Source organism: Molothrus ater, chromosome 1, assembly GCF_012460135.2.
Source record: "Molothrus ater isolate BHLD 08-10-18 breed brown headed cowbird chromosome 1, BPBGC_Mater_1.1, whole genome shotgun sequence".
NCBI classification, from domain to species: Eukaryota; Metazoa; Chordata; class Aves; order Passeriformes; family Icteridae; genus Molothrus; species Molothrus ater.
Window position 1 is genome coordinate 41,058,875 of NC_050478.2, and position 15,588 is coordinate 41,074,462.

Genomic DNA, 15,588 nt, shown 5'->3' on the forward strand with positions numbered 1-15,588 from the left:
AATTAGCTAGCTTGGTGTGCTAGCTGTAAGCACTAATTGAGGGACCAAGCTGCTAGGATACCCCAAAACTGCTGTTCACATGCACTCTGAGTAACTGATGCTGCTTTCAGCAGTGACTGAGGAGCTGCCTCAGTGCTCCATAAAGGCAGCAAGGCTCTCATTCCTGTCACTACACCAGCAGAGCTCCCTGGAGGTGAAGTGTAAAGCCCATGTGTGCCAGGGGAAGCTCACCTTTGCTCTGTGCCACCGTCCAGCACTTCACAAGAATTACGGGAACCTCAAGTGGCAGCAGTCCCTTAAATTATTTGGCATTGCCCCTAAGTACCCGATCCATCAGGGCAATTCAGAGTTTGATGTCTAAGAGCCCTCCACACCTGCAATTACTTAAATCCACAAAATTGCACCTGTAGGTATTTGCAGGCACAAAAATGTTGGCATCAAATTAGAGGCCATTTCCTAAAACCTGTGCCGAAATTTTGATGATATACTATATGAGGGCTTGTTATTTTGAAATGGATTTGTGGAAAGCAATTGAAAATCTCCAGGCATCCCATCTGTGTTTAAAGTAACAACAATAACAAAACTTTAAATTAGCATAGGAGATTTAAGACATTTCAGGAAAACATTGATTAAATCTGCCAATGAAATGAACGTGTTTGGCGAGTGACCTAATTAGTGTATGCTTGGTTCTTTTTCACTGCACTGCTTACCACTAATTGCTGTTCTGCTGGTCTTCTCCTGACAAGTAAGAAAAAACAAGGATGAGGGATTTGTTGAGGAAATAGTGACATTCAGTTTTAATTCATTTGAACCTGCTGCCAAGCTTAATTATGGAACTGAGAAACTGAGACCGGGAGGCCCCCAGCCATTTAGGTTATAGGAGACAGAGATGTTTAGTGTCTGCCAGTGTATTTGGGTAGCACTTATTGCAGCTAGCTATAAACTTGAGTTTGCTGATGCTTAGCTGTTTTCTTTCCCCCACAGGTAAAAAAAAACAAAACCCTTATACTGGTTTTATTTTTAAAATTTAATTATTTAGCCCTAATGGCATCAGGCCAGTACAAAATTACAGGCACTGTATTTCTTAAAGGAAGGGTTTAACAATTATTCTAGATAGTCTTGTCCTGGGTTTCTTTGTATGTGTGCTTGCATGTAGGAACTCGAAATGTGTCATTCTACAAAAAACCTCAGGATCCTGGAGGACTTGTAGCACTGGAGTACCAAAGTCACCCTGGAGGACTTGTAGCACTGGAGTACCAAAGTCACCCTCAGTCTAAGTACACTTGAGGTGAGGGGTTTATATTAGTGATAAGTTCAATTCCCACCTCTCAAAGCAGTAGGGGACAGCACAGCTTTCCTTATTTGTGTTTAGAGATCTTAAAGGAAAATGTCAGGATGTTTCAGGAAAAAAAAGGGGGAAAAGTTTTGGTTTTGATTTCCTGTGGTGGTGATGGATTCTTGTGAGCACAGTCTGAAGGTCCTGGTTTTGAATCTGAGTTTGTTTTTCATGATGTTCTGCATAAAACCTGGGGGGAAAAAATGTATAATCCATTGACCAGAATGTTTACAAGGCAGTGAACACTGCAATAAAAATGCAGGGAAAAGAGAAGGAAAAAAAGCTGTGGAATTTGAGTCTAGCAGAGGGACAGTCTGGTGGGGCTTGCACTTGTTTTTAAAGGAGGAAAAAGAAATGTGTTTTCTTAGAGCAGTGTCTGATTGGCAGACCCTGATCTGAATTTCATCCCGGGTGATGATTCCAGCCATTTTCCTACCTCTTCCCAGGAGGAACCAGGGAACAGAATAGGGATAGAAGCTGGAGCAGCCAAACCCAGCCACAGTGCACCTGCCAGGGGCAGCCAGAGCAGCCCAGTTCTACTGGCAGGGAGCACAACCCACTTCAGCCACAGCCTGGACAAGAGGGAAGGACTCTCAGCACAGAGAGTTTGGGGCTTCTTTTACACTTTGGAGAACACTGGAGAGGATGTTCCAAGACCCAGTTTTAGCTTTTGTGGGGGCTAAACTTCATCCACCCAGACAAGTATATTAAAAAAAAACAACCAAAAACCAAGAAAAACTCAACACACAAAAACCCATAACCCAAACAGAAAAATCAACACTATTTAGTTAGTGCCCAAGACACAAAAAATGAAGTGAGATTATAAACAAATGAAATATTTTAGTGTAGGTCACTAACATAGACTGTAAACATCTACGTGGAAGAAGGGAAACTGTACAAAAAGGCATCATGCCTGGTTTTCTGTTATATAGCATTGCAGGGTTCTTGTAAGGATACTTGAATGCTGAAACAGCCTGGGAACTTGGCTTCCCTTGCAGCAGATTGATGTTCTTTGGATGGGTTTTCAGCCATGGAGTGATTTTGTCCTGATGTTCTGTGTGTGGTGCAGAGATGTGTCAGGAGGGGGGAGGGCTAGAAAAAGATACTTGGAATGGAAATGAGCTTGAGGGAAGGAAAAAGAACAGCTTTGCAGTGAGACTGGGAGTAGTAATACTAGAATGCATAATGGGCAGCTAAAGATGTAGGGGTTTTTGTCTTGAGACTCCACTGGATCTCTGATATGGTCATAGAGCCCTTGGTGTCCACTGAAAAAATTTGTAGAAGATATTAATGGTTTTAGATATTATGGACTGATGATACTCCTCAGTGATTTATTATGCTAGATATATCTGATATCTATGATACAACTCCAGAATATTCGTACACATTCTGGTTTTTATTTACAAGCAAAACTAACTTAGCTGTGAATAATTACTGTGCTGTCTAGAAAGTCAGATTAAAAATAAATTCCTTTCTATTCCTTCATGCATGAAACCTGCACTGTACACTGATGCTAAATATGAAAATCTAACTTCATTATCTGTTTTTAATGACAATGTTAAAATTACTTTTGCACTTTTACCTTCTAATTGTTGGGCATGGAAATGGTGAGAAATAAAAAACTATTTAGCTTCCCGAGAAGACCACCTCACTGTCCTAAAAATTCTGTTTGATCCAAGCCATCTCATCACTTCCCAAGATGTTTCAGATTTCCCATTTGACAGCTCTGGCTTCTTGTCAGGATCTCTCATATAGGAAACTGGAAGTTGCATCTAATTGTATCTCCTTCTTCCTCCCAGAAGTTTCTCTTCTAGAGGGCAAAGGCTTCCAGGGAGGACTCTTGCTGTCTTGTAGCATGTTTTTTAGTTCAAAGCAGCATCAGCTTTACTGCTGCTCGGCAGTGAGAAGAGAGCTTGGATAGCACTGCAAAGGAAAATGCAATGTAGGACAAGCTGATTTAAAAATGGCTTGCAGTAAAAATGGAAAATCAAATGAGGGAATCAGAGAAGGTCAAGCACTCCTCACATCCCCAAGTTGATCAAACTCTAGTATTTATTTGATTTGTTATCACAGTGTCCCTCAATCTGTCAGTGTCTGTATCGCAGTGTCCCTCAATCTGTAGTGATGCTGTATCAAAAAAAACCTCCCCAGACCTCCCCACGACAAGAAACCCTCCACCAAACAAACCAAAGTAGAAAACTGAGCAAAGAAAAGAAAGGTTCAGATCTTGACTTTGCTACAGAATAGTGCTTTTCATGCTCCATAAGTCAGCAGTGTCTTTAGTAATTTTGTTTGTTTCTTTTTTCTTATTTCTTTTAATTTTCTTAAAACTTTCTGGATGAGATTTAAGCCAAGAAACAAAAACATCCATGTGCACAAAATTCTTTCATGATTGGACATTGAGCAATGTATGCATACCAAAATATTAATAGAGATGTTTGTAATTTGAGGGGCAAGGTAATAACAAGCACATAATCTTATACCTAGATTTGGTGCAGAGAGGATGGCAATGAAGTCTTCCAGGAGCAGGAAGAAAGGCTGGGAAAAGAAATACAAATGGATACAGTAGGAAATCATATCTCTGGTTGCCTCCTGTAGGATGTGTATTGACCTAGTAAATGGAGATGTCTGCAAAGAAGCTATAAATATGCTTGTGCTAATATTATTAAAGCTTTCAGGCGGTTCAGTTTCATCCATATGGCTTTCCAGGGAGAAGCCAAAGATGTGGCCCTTGGCCACAGCTTGTCTGAGCTGCACATGCCTACCTGCACTGTAATTGCTTAATAAGATGTAGGGGTTTTCCCTGCATGGATTGTGCAATATAGGCAGCTGCCTAAATAGGTGTTTGGTGAGATTTTTAGATCTTCCTAATTCAGTTGAAATCTTTATGAGCAAGACGTTTGAATGCTGTTGAAGGTCAGAGAGAACTCGGCACTTTAAAAGTTGTGAAAAGTCGATCCCTTGCCTTCTTACCCCTGCTTTATGTCTTTAGGAAAATAAAAATACTTTCAGAGTTTTTGCTATCCATAAGGGCATAACAGCACTGGGCTTGCTTGAACATACCAGTGTTGCTGGCTAAAGGAAGAAAAAAATGGAGAGGGAGGAGGAGAAGATAGGAAGTAACTGTCTGATTAATATACTAAACAAATGCAAACACTGGGAGTAAGAAAGCCTTAAAAGCAGATGATTATCCCTTGCCAATCCCTAAGATCTAACCTCTAAGCTATTGTTCAGATGATACCCCAAAGCAATTCCTGGCAGAGATCTGTCCCTTGTTCCAGCAGAGAGAGCAGGGGGATGAAAGGGATGTGGTTTAACCAAAGCTGAGACTTTGCTATCTCACCATCTTCTAGAGCTATCTGGCAGTTGTCTGTAGAGCACACATTGGGATTTCTCCCTGAACTGGACCCACCTGCTGGAAGGCTGCTCTCCCTGCCCCTGCACACATGGCCCCAGCCTGCCACACAGACTTGTTGCCCTCCTCTTCTGAAGCTTAATCTTTGTATGGCTTTAAAGCCATACAAAGGAGAAGGAGTGTTTTCTCATGAAACCAGCCACTTCAAGATGTAGCTTTGTATCCCAGGAAGGTCCATAATGTTACCTCCTCTTATGGAAAAGATGGGGTAGGACTTCAGAGCACTGTGTGTGTGTGCCCTTCTGCTGCCAGGGACCTTTAATCTGTTAGGACAGACAAAGACCTGCCCACACTCCCCCTCTGCTTCATATCTTCTGGCCCTTTGAAGCTTCAGGTCACTGCATTCCCTTAAACCCCACTAGGTTCAGGAGAAAAGATGTGACAAATAGAGGTGTGGTGGCAGTGCTACTGCAAGATTATGAGACTGTGTGAAAGAATGGATTTTCCTCCTTTATGAAAATAAAATCTTTATCTGTGCTCATACACATGGATAATACTGAAAATCTGTATTTATCTGTTTATTTTCCAGGTTATGGTTTTGTAGATTTTGACAGTCCCGCAGCAGCACAGAAAGCAGTAGCATCTCTCAAAGCAAATGGCGTGCAGGCGCAGATGGCAAAGGTAAGAAGAACTCTGTCATTGCAGCTTTATTTCAGCTGTTGGGTTAAATTTAGGGTTTGTTTTGCTCCTGTTTTTCTTAAGGTTTTGGATGGCTTATTCTAAAGATTCTTTCATCCTTTGGCTCCATGGTTTGTCTGTGTTCTTGAGAGCTGTGTCTCATGTAATGGGCTATGCTCTGATTCTGCTCTGTCCCCCTGTTTGTAGAGGGTTGTAAGACAGAGCACTGAACTGGAAGAGCATTGGAAATGCCTTTTGCTAAGTGCTGGGTGCAAGAGTTGCCTTTTGTTCACCTTGAAGTTGTCTTCATTTGGTTCCTTTGCTTTGGAAAGTTACTCTTTTCTGATGTGGCTAGTGAGCTTCTGTGGAGGAGTAGCAAAATCTGGTTGATCTGCCTAGGTTTGGCTTCTCCTGCTTGTTGAGGTTTTCTTTTGTTTTGAGGACATAAATGAGAGTGTAGAAGGTTACTGAAAGAATAGTTGCTAAAGGCTGTCTGGAGATGATTGGCATCTGCTCACAGAGGCTGCAGGAGCTGTAGCAAGAACAGTGAGCTCAGTCACTCTGGTCTTGGAATTGTCCCTTGTCCCCAGGCAAAGGGGCTGATGGTGAGACAGGGTTTATAGTAATGACCATCGTGTGGTCCAGTTGTTGCCTTTCTGAAGGTGGAATAATGTGTCTTTGAGCTCTAGACTCTGTCAGCTAGCAAAAATAGCTGTTGCTTTCTACTTTAAAAATGACTTGCCTGAGAATCACAAAAAGCACTTAATAATGCCTGATTTAGTCTCTCTAGAAATTATGCTGTCCTAGAATCTAAAACAGTGAAAGCAAACAGGTAATTACAAAGAAAGAGGGAAATCAACTGATAAACAACCATCAGATTTGAAGATTTCCACTTAAAGGAATGTTGGTGGTTTAAACCTTTATTTTTCATTGATGTCTTAGTAAAAACATAGTTTTGTTTTGGTGTATGAGTTTTTTATTATTATTTTATTTTAGGGAGAAAAGTAATTGCTGGTAAATGAGGTTCTTTTCCTTCTACTGAATTACACTCACTGTGCCTGAAAGAAGCTGGATGTCAATGATGTATTTCTATTTAAAAGCATCCCACAATGCAAGCTAGGCTGTTTTATTGGTTCTTAGTTTTTATTGACACATGGTGATAAAAAATATTTGCTTCAAATGGGTAAAAGATGGCAAGCAGAAGAATGTGAACTTCTGCTAAGGATTGTGCTATTTTATTTCTCAGACATACAGCAGCTCCTTGTTAAAATATTGGCAATTTAATGCATTAGTCAAGCTGTGGAAAAGAAACCATAGACAGGAGATATATTTTGTCCTAATGATTGATATCAAATAGCCCTTTCTAGAAAGGAGTAAATCTATATAAATCTGTAAAAAATCTAAATCCATATAGAACTGTACAGTTATGGATTTAAAATTATAGATTTAAAGATAGGATTGAAAGATAAATCTATGCTTGGGGTTGTCAGGATTCAGAACAAGGAACAATTGCAGTACTTATATTTGTGGAAACACCAGAAAAGATGGTGGCTTAAAACATTGTGGTTTGGATTGTCCAATATTTATGGGCTAAAAGCAAAGCCTGATGTTTTCAGAGTGGGAAGAGCTGTACCAGCCCTTGGTTGGTTTGTTTTCTGGGGAACCTGTGGCAGGAGCAGCTTTTTGCCCTGTGAGATTTTGAGGCGGCTGGTGTGTACAGATTTGTTTGCATAAGACTGACTGTATTTTTATTATTTAGCCATGGTGCCTGGAATCTCAGATAGATTCTTTTTAGTGTGTTTGATAGCTCAAGATAAATATACAACTGACTTTTCTTATCTCTGAAAAAATCTAAGTATTTAGAAAAATGAGGTTTCAAAGGAAATTGAGATGACTCCACACAAAGTACCTCGCATTGCCGAGAAGGCAGGAGCCTGGGAAAGCAAATCCATTGGAGAAACATGTTAGTTCTTGCATGTGTTGGAAGCCAAGTTGCATAACAGGACTGAAAGACAGCATTACCTGCCAGTGTCGGAATTAACAGTGAGGGCTCAGAAGAGGTTCGAGGAAAGGGGCAGAACAATAATCTAACCTGAATTTCTGGAAGTTTAGCCAGAGCAGTTTTATTTCAAGAGCTGCTTTAATTAGTGGTGAATGGTGGCTCTCAAATAAAATCAAAATAAAAAAAGTTAAGTCTGAAGAAATTCCCTGAACCTTTTGTGTGCCATGCTTTCATAGTATCAGTGTCCTCTTTTACTCTGCATTGCAAAGCAGTGAAACTGTCCTGTGTAGAGGCCAGAGAGGAGACAGACTGTAACCTGTGTTCAGCAAGTGTCAAAAAATCTCAGTCCAACTGTGGATGCTTTTGAGTAAAGGTGAAAGAGGCATTGGCCAACCCTTTCTATGTGCTGGCCTTCTTCAGTACTGAGAGAAAATATGCTGAAGTGTCGGTATTGTCTGTGATGTTTTCCTGGAGAGAGCTCTTGCTCGGAAAGAGTGGTTCTTTCTCAGTTTTAACACAATATAATTTTTCTCATAGAAATCCAGGAATCTTCTTTGAAAAACAAAAAGCAGAACTGAACCCCTGACCATGTTGGCTAGCAGAAGTATCTTGTGGATACTTGAGTAAAATATACTCATTTTATCGATGCTAAAATACAGCTGCCTCCCTCTTTTTTTATAGAATTTGGACAGCATCTTGGCTGATTTTGTTTCAGAGTGCTGCCTCTGGAAGAAGGTTAAACTCTGGTGGATTGATGCTCCAAGTCCCATCAGTATTGGAAGACTTGTTCTTTTGAGGCTAATACACCCCATAAACCCACAAAGGGAAAAAACCCCAGCTGTTAAACACGTCTGAATTTCTCATTTTGTTCTGGTTTGAAGCAGGCAGGTGAGGATTCAGTTGAGGGAGAGGAACAGCAGTAGTATGCCTGCAGAGGTAGCGGTGGCAGCTGAGGAGATGAGGTCTTGTTTCGCCCACTTGGTGGGACAAGGACACACACAAGGACCCACATAACCTCCCACCCAAAGGGGAATTGTGTGAGGCTCTTGCACTCAGGTGCTGTCACCGGGCTTCTTTTGCATTTCTCTCTCAGAGGTACATGAATCAGGAGTTCTGACCACTTCTGCTGTCCTATGTTCATCTAAGTTTGTCCATCTTTTTCACAAGTGCTTATTAAGCATTTCATTTATTGATCCCTCAGCTATGCAGCTGCTGAGGGATGTTTTCCTAGCTGGCCTGGCTTATTTTGCTGTGTACTTCCTGTGTGCCTTTGGACATGCAGATTCATTTGTGTACATGTAGTGCCTGTTTGGTCAGGCTCATAGAGTCCAGGTGGGTTTTTGGGTTTGTCTTCCACTAAAAATGGCACAACTGATATGCCTCTGGAAAATCTCAGAGGAATTATTGATTTGGTTGTCTCTTTATGCTAGGGACTACAGAAACATGACAGAAAAAAACCATTGCTTATGTGCATGATTTATATATCAGTTTAGGTTTTTTCCAGATGCTCCTTTCCTGCATTTCCTAGAAAAATATTATAGACAGAATATGGGAAATTAATAAGGAGAATCTTAGTAATATGGGAGTTGGCTCAGACAAGTAGGCAAAGAAGCCTAGTACATATGAAAAATGTATCAGTGTTCTAATAAAATCTGTAGACACATCTATTCTTGGGATTTGCAATAGTCCTTCACCCAGAATTGCACATTCATGAGGACACTTCTTAATCTACTTTATATGTAAGTTTTAATGATGCCAAGAAGTCTAAATCACCTGAAAAATCAATAGAAGTCTGCTGTCTAAATAAATTTGAGCTTCTGAGCTTGTGTCAGCCTGCAGTTGAACTGTGCAATCAGTTGATCCCTTCACAGACATTTGGGGGATATTTTTTATCTCTCTCTACCATTTTTTATTTCCAGTTCTAGTCTGCTGTAAGATTGCATAATGTGAAAGTTCAGGTGAAGGAAGGTTCTTGCAGAGTATCTAATAGCTTCTTTAATACCTAGCAGCCCATCAAGAGTGTTGAAACAAATGCATTCACAAAGGAAGAGTTTTCAGTCCTGCTTTTATAAGGATTAAAAATGTATTTGATCTTGTGTATCTTCTCTGGGCTTTCCTTTTGTACATGTAATGCATTTAGACATCCTCAAGACCTGCGTGAAAAATGCAGATATTGAAGGAATATTTAATTAGCACTGGCAGTTGTCTAAGTCCAAGGAATCATTTCTTGACTACTCTGCTGCAGTAATTGCCATCCAGAGAGTACACTGCAGGAACTGGTTCTGAGAAAGGGCTGTGCCAGTAGGCTCTGATGTGTTTTCCTCCACAAGGGAATTGCAGTGGTGATTTTGCTTCTTGTGTGATCTTTTTCTCATCTTTCCATCATGCAGAAGCTTAAATACAGGGAGTAGTCACCATCTAGGTGAAAGATAAAAGGGAGCTATTTCCCACAGACCAGAGCCAAGCGCAAGAGCTTCTAAAGAGGAACAGAGAGCTGTAGAGTTAAATAGACAGATTTTCTCCAGGAACCAAGGAAAAGGAAATCCCACAGAAGAAAATCTTATTTATTTTCCAGACTTTTGCGTAGGTTTTAAGCATTGCTCTGGTATGAGTCAGCTGACCAAATAAGTTTGTTCTGTCTGCTTATTTTTCAGCTTCCTATTCTCTTATTTTTAAATTACTTCCCTTTTTTCTCTGTCAGACACCAATACGCTAAAGGGCTGATCCTTAAAATGGAAAAACTCTGATGAAAATCCTTTTTTCCAATGTTTTTTTAACCTATTTTAATGAAAAGTTTTGTTTGTTTTTGCCATTTAAAAATTCATGTAAATAATGAGAATGCTGTCTGTACCAAATATGAAGTATGGCCTCTACACATGATACACTGCTTTCCTAACTCATGATTGAAATGTCTGCAAATTTTAGCTAACAAAACCTCAGGATACTGAGTTTTTTGATAATATTTTTGGTTAACAGTCCTACTGACTGTTATAATGAAGTTGATTGCTCCTAGGATTGAAGAGATACTGGCTAGGTGTAGGGAGAAGATTGCAAGGTCGACTGAGGCTCCGGCGTGAGCTAGGTTGGCAGCTCGTGGGGGGTACACTGTTCAGCCTGTACCAACTCCTGCTTCGACTGTGGAAGATGCTAGGAGGAGAAGCTAACCTTCCTTTTGAAACCAAAGTGGGATTCTAGGAGTTTTAGAGCTCAGTATTGAAATTGTCAGGCTTTGCTTTACTCCTGTGCTTTAATTATCAGATATCTCATCCCCACCAATCTGTTCTATGAAGTCTAATATTTGTATTGGTGATTTATTAAACACCGTTTTCATTTGCTGCTGGGGCAGGAGCTGGTGCCTCTGGAAGCCTCCCCATGCTCAGCAGTGTAGGAGAAGCTGAGAACATGGCTGTGCTGGCCACCTTCCACGTCGTTTCTGAATGAATTGCACAGCCAGGCGTGGGCTGCTGCTGCTGCAACACTTGTCAGAGACATTTGGCACAACTCTTGTATGTGTGTGGAGCACATTCCAGTGAGCTCTCCTCTCATCTTCTGAAAATGTGCACCCTCTCTCCCTGTGCTTTTGCACAGCCCATACTGGCTGACCAATACTGACCTGAATTGATAACAATCCTGGGTTCAATGAAAATGGAAAGTTACATCTGGAAAGAAATGAGAGGCAGTTCAGTTTAGATTTGGGAATTACACATGCAAGTGTCTCTCTCTTTTGATTTCTTTTACCAAGTCAGCCATACCAAAGGTGTCCTGCAGAAGCACTAACTGGAAGTTCCAAGTTTCATGTACTGCTGCTTATCAAAGCCATGCTGTCATCCTCTCTTGCCTGCTTTCCTCTGTTTTTCATAAATTATCTTTTACTCTTGGGATGGGGAATCATAGTTTCCCAGATGGAGCTGGCCTTTAATGCAGGTTTTGCAAATATAGGATATTTTTCCATTTCTTAAAGGATAATAATTGACAAAGCAAGAGCATTAATAAGATGCTAAATTATTTGTTGGTATTAGGTTTCATATCAAAATTTCTTAGGACGATATGCCTTTCAAAACCTGGAAGATTTTTTTTGTCAGTTTCTGGGGTTTTTTTGGTGGGTTTTTTTGTGTGTGGGGTTTTTTTTTTTGTTTTGTTTTGGGGTTTTTTTGTTTGTTTGTTTTGGTGGGGTTTTGTTTTGTTTTGTTTTTGGTTTTTTGGTGGTTTTTTTTTTTTTCCAGAGGAAACACTGTCTAAATTCAGGATTCAAATCACAGATGTGCGAGCAAAGGGCTAACTTTAAATTTCAGAAAATCTGCAGTAGCAGACAACAGTGTCCTATGAGCATCCTAGACAATCAAGACTAAAGCAATGAGTGACTTTGCACAAACAGTGATAGGTTGGGGTGATAGCAAAGATACATGATATTAATGGAAGGACTTCCTAGTCTTATCCAGCCTTGTAAATTTTACGCTTGTATCTGAGAACTGTATGGTAGCTGGTGTGAAATTATCTTAAAATCCTTTTCCTGCTTTTAGATTGCATTCGCAAGCCAATATAGAATGCATTAGCTTGAGCCATTCTTGAAAGAAAATCAGGTTATCCTGGGGGTACTAAAATCCAGCAGTCCTTCCACACTTGCATGTGTTGCTCCTAAAAACATGTAGATCAGCATGAAGGAGGATATGCACATCAACAGTGTTTGAACCACACCTGCCAAATTTATAAACAATAATTTCTTTGGGGGTTTTCAGAAGTGCTTAACTTGACATAATTCTACTCTCTGAAAGTGCATGGAACTTTGCTGTTGGCCAGTTGAGAGGAATTAGGTCAGTACTATGTTCCTTTGTTCCCAAAAATTGTAGCTCAGCATCTTTCTTAACCACTAAGTTAGCTTAGAAAATCTTACAGCACACACAATCATGTTTATTCTCTAGCTATCACCTCAGATAGACCTGGCCGTGGTATTTTCCTTCCCTTTTCAAGTGCTGCTTTAGTTTCTAGATTTACTTGATTTTTTTTTTCCATACTGTAACTTCATCTAACATTAAAACATTCCTCTGTCTTTGAAAATTAAAATACAAACAATCAGTAAATATATCCACCTCCATGCTATTAATGCCTCGCACCACAGAACAGATGCTGAAAGTGAAAAATGTAGCCAACTTTTAGGCTGAAGAATAGTGGAATTACTGGGTTCTTTTCGGGTTATGAACTTCAGCCAAACAAGAGTTGGCCTTTTTTCATAAATACACATTGTTCTTGACTTTCCTCTGACTTGGAACACATTTGAATTGGTAATAACACAGCTGAAATCCACAGAGCTTTGGCAATCTAAGCTGGGGAGAAGAATGGGGCTCCCTATCTTTAGCACTCACATAGCTATACATCTTGGAAGCTCTTACACACTCTTTGCAAACCCTTTATGTTTGCAGAACAGGAAATCTGAGTCCTGCAAATGAGTTAAACACTGGAGTCAGATTAATTCTTTTTTGCCTCTATACTCAGGAAACTCCAAACGCCCCACAGAGGAGTTATCCGACCACAACTATGCAGCTTGGGAATCTGCAGCTCAGACTGAGCAGAACTATGTTCTAAATTCAGTAAGCACAGCTTTACTCACCAGGAAAAAGCCAGCGCATGCTGAAATGATCAAAAAACTGTGGTTTTAGAAAATATTACTGTGGTAGAAAATGGACATAGCCTTTCTTTCAGTGACATCATTTAATTATGTTCTTCTGTAGATCAGCCTGAGGACAATGCTTTTGTAAGGTGAGAAACAAAAATTCATTGTATCTAACATGATGATTCATATGACCACCAGCAGGAGGATACGTGCATGCTTTTTGGGGTACCACTTAGTCTGGACTGAGACACAGTTTCAAAAGCAATGCAATTTGTGTGAAAACCAGGCCACTTTCAGGTTATTTGGTTTGATTTGGAAAGCAGGTGTGCAAACTTCAGTGGCATTTCTTCTGAGTTGATGTGAGTGCCTGTATAACAGCTCATCAGCCTGGAAATACACAGGTGCACACTCTACCAGTAAACACAAATCTACCAGTAATATGCATAGATATTCCCTGTGCAGTTATGCATCCCCTTCTGCATATCTAAATGTTACTGTATTAGTGAATACTCTGCTTGTTATTTCTTTATTAATGACTGTCTCCCATTCAACCAACATGACTGAGTAGTCTGGCTGTAATCTAAATAAATTTTAGTTTAGATGCAGTTTTGTTCACTAATGAATGATAATTTTTGTCACTATATTAGGAAACTCTATTTTTCCTTTGTATAAAAATATGAAATTAGGCTTTGCTCGTGCTATATGCAACACACTGAGTCATAATGGAAGCTCACTGAATTTTTTAGTCCTTTCCCTTTACATATTTGTGCTCAGGAAGGGAGATAATGATAACATGAACAGTTGAATTCTATTTGTAGTCATGATAAATTAGCTTTGATGTGATCAAAATAAATGTAAGAGATATAAGGTTGTAAAACCCATTCTGGCTATATCAGACCAGAATAAAGTTCCTTCTGATATCAGATTCTCTTTCAGATAATGCACTATAGCATGTGCCAACAGAGGAGTACAAGAACCAGACAAGCATGTGAGGATACTTCCCCAGAGTAGTCTCTTAGCCTCTAGCAATTTGCAATTTAGGATTTCTTCAGCTTGCATTGAATAGTCATTTGTAGAACTGCCTCCCCATCCCCAAATAAACAATTTATGCTGCCTGTTTTGCATTTAAAATTTTGGCAGCACAACATCCAGCTTTAAGAAATTTTCAGTTTAGCTTCATGTTCTTCAAAGATCCATCTCCTTTGCTTGCTCTAGACCTGCAATGTAGATTTCATTGATTGCTTGCTAATTCTTGTATCAGGAGAGACAGAAGGCTCTTGTTCCCTATGAATCCTTTTCACTGCACTTATGATTTTATGAAATGCAATCATAACTTCCTTTAATCCCTGTTCTGTTTCCAGTTTTAAGAAAGATGTGCCAGGATGTGCGTGCGTCAATAAGGATGTGGTTCTTAGAAGCAAGGAGCAGTTGCTAAGTAATGAACGTGAAGCATGTTAAAGTGGCTTTGTAATATGAGAGCAGAGCTGACAGGAAGCTTAGAGGGTCATTTTATATCAATATGTTTGGCATGAGGCAAGTATTGCTAATGCTGTGTAGTGCTGCAGCCTGGGAAATGGGAAAATGGACACAGAGAGGAATAGTACATTTGGCTGGTATCAGGTGCTTTGTAAGGCAGTCCTCATTTTGCACAAGGATAAATGCACATATTTGATTAAGCATAGGAAGATCAATTTTTAAAATAAGAACCGTCAGCTTTAGAAAAATGTACCCCAGAAATAATTGAAGGGTTAAAAAAAATGTAACAGAGCTATTCCTTTAAAGCAGCAGGTGAAGAGAAGTATAACCCCAAGTACGAGGACATGTGTTCAGTGTGTCAAAAGGAAGTATACCCAACTCCCCCCATCTCTGTATAAATAAGGCATTATAAGTAATTGCTTTAAAGTCTGGAATTGTTTGGTCACAGCTTTCCTTAAATATTAGATCAAATTAATGTCTGTCATACTGATGAACAATACCTGAAACTGATACCACCAATGGATCAATATCTGGCCAATTCTGTCAGCAGGCTTGAGGACTTTATCTTTGCCAGGGGCTACTGAAGCACCCCTGTGCATTTTGTCTTGCACCCACTGCTTGGGCATGATGAACCAGCAATGCTGCAGCACATGACTTCATATTTAAACACAGGAAAGGGCTGCAGCAGATGTCATGCTGTGCAATGAATCCTTATTTAGGAGAGATTTATATTCATATTCTTCTTTCTCCAGAGCTCATGGCAGAAAATGTTAGTCATTTTATTAGTCATAGCTCAAAATGGTGGACATGTAGAAGAACCTAGGGGCTCTAAATTGCCAGCTCCTCCACTGGAGGAACAGATGGAGTCTTTCTGTGATTCCCAAAGGAATGTACTGAGTACATCTGGGAGATGTACACCTACCAAAGACACCCCTTACACTGCCTTAATGGAGGTGTAATGGCTGTTTCCTCTACTGCTCCTCACAACTTTGTGCTGTCCAAAACCACAGGGAACAATGAAAACTTTGATGAAAGCAGCTGTAAAGGCATTTTTTGTAGTTGGAAAAATTGGTCCTCCCTGGTGTGAACACATGGTTGGCATATGGATATGGTATTTGATTGGAGATATATTT

General features: G+C 40.0%; 1 protein-coding gene across 2 annotated transcripts in view; it reads left to right on the forward strand.

Moving 5' to 3' along the window:
• The window catches only part of RBMS3 (RNA binding motif single stranded interacting protein 3), a 705,920-nt gene that overhangs the window by 437,919 nt on the left and 252,413 nt on the right, over positions 1–15,588 (forward strand). For both annotated transcript variants that reach the window (XM_036406615.2, XM_036406614.1), the window contains one exon: positions 5,281–5,372. In XM_036406615.2, the coding sequence (XP_036262508.2) occupies positions 5,281–5,372 (92 nt within the window). The remainder of the gene's footprint in view (positions 1–5,280; positions 5,373–15,588) is intronic.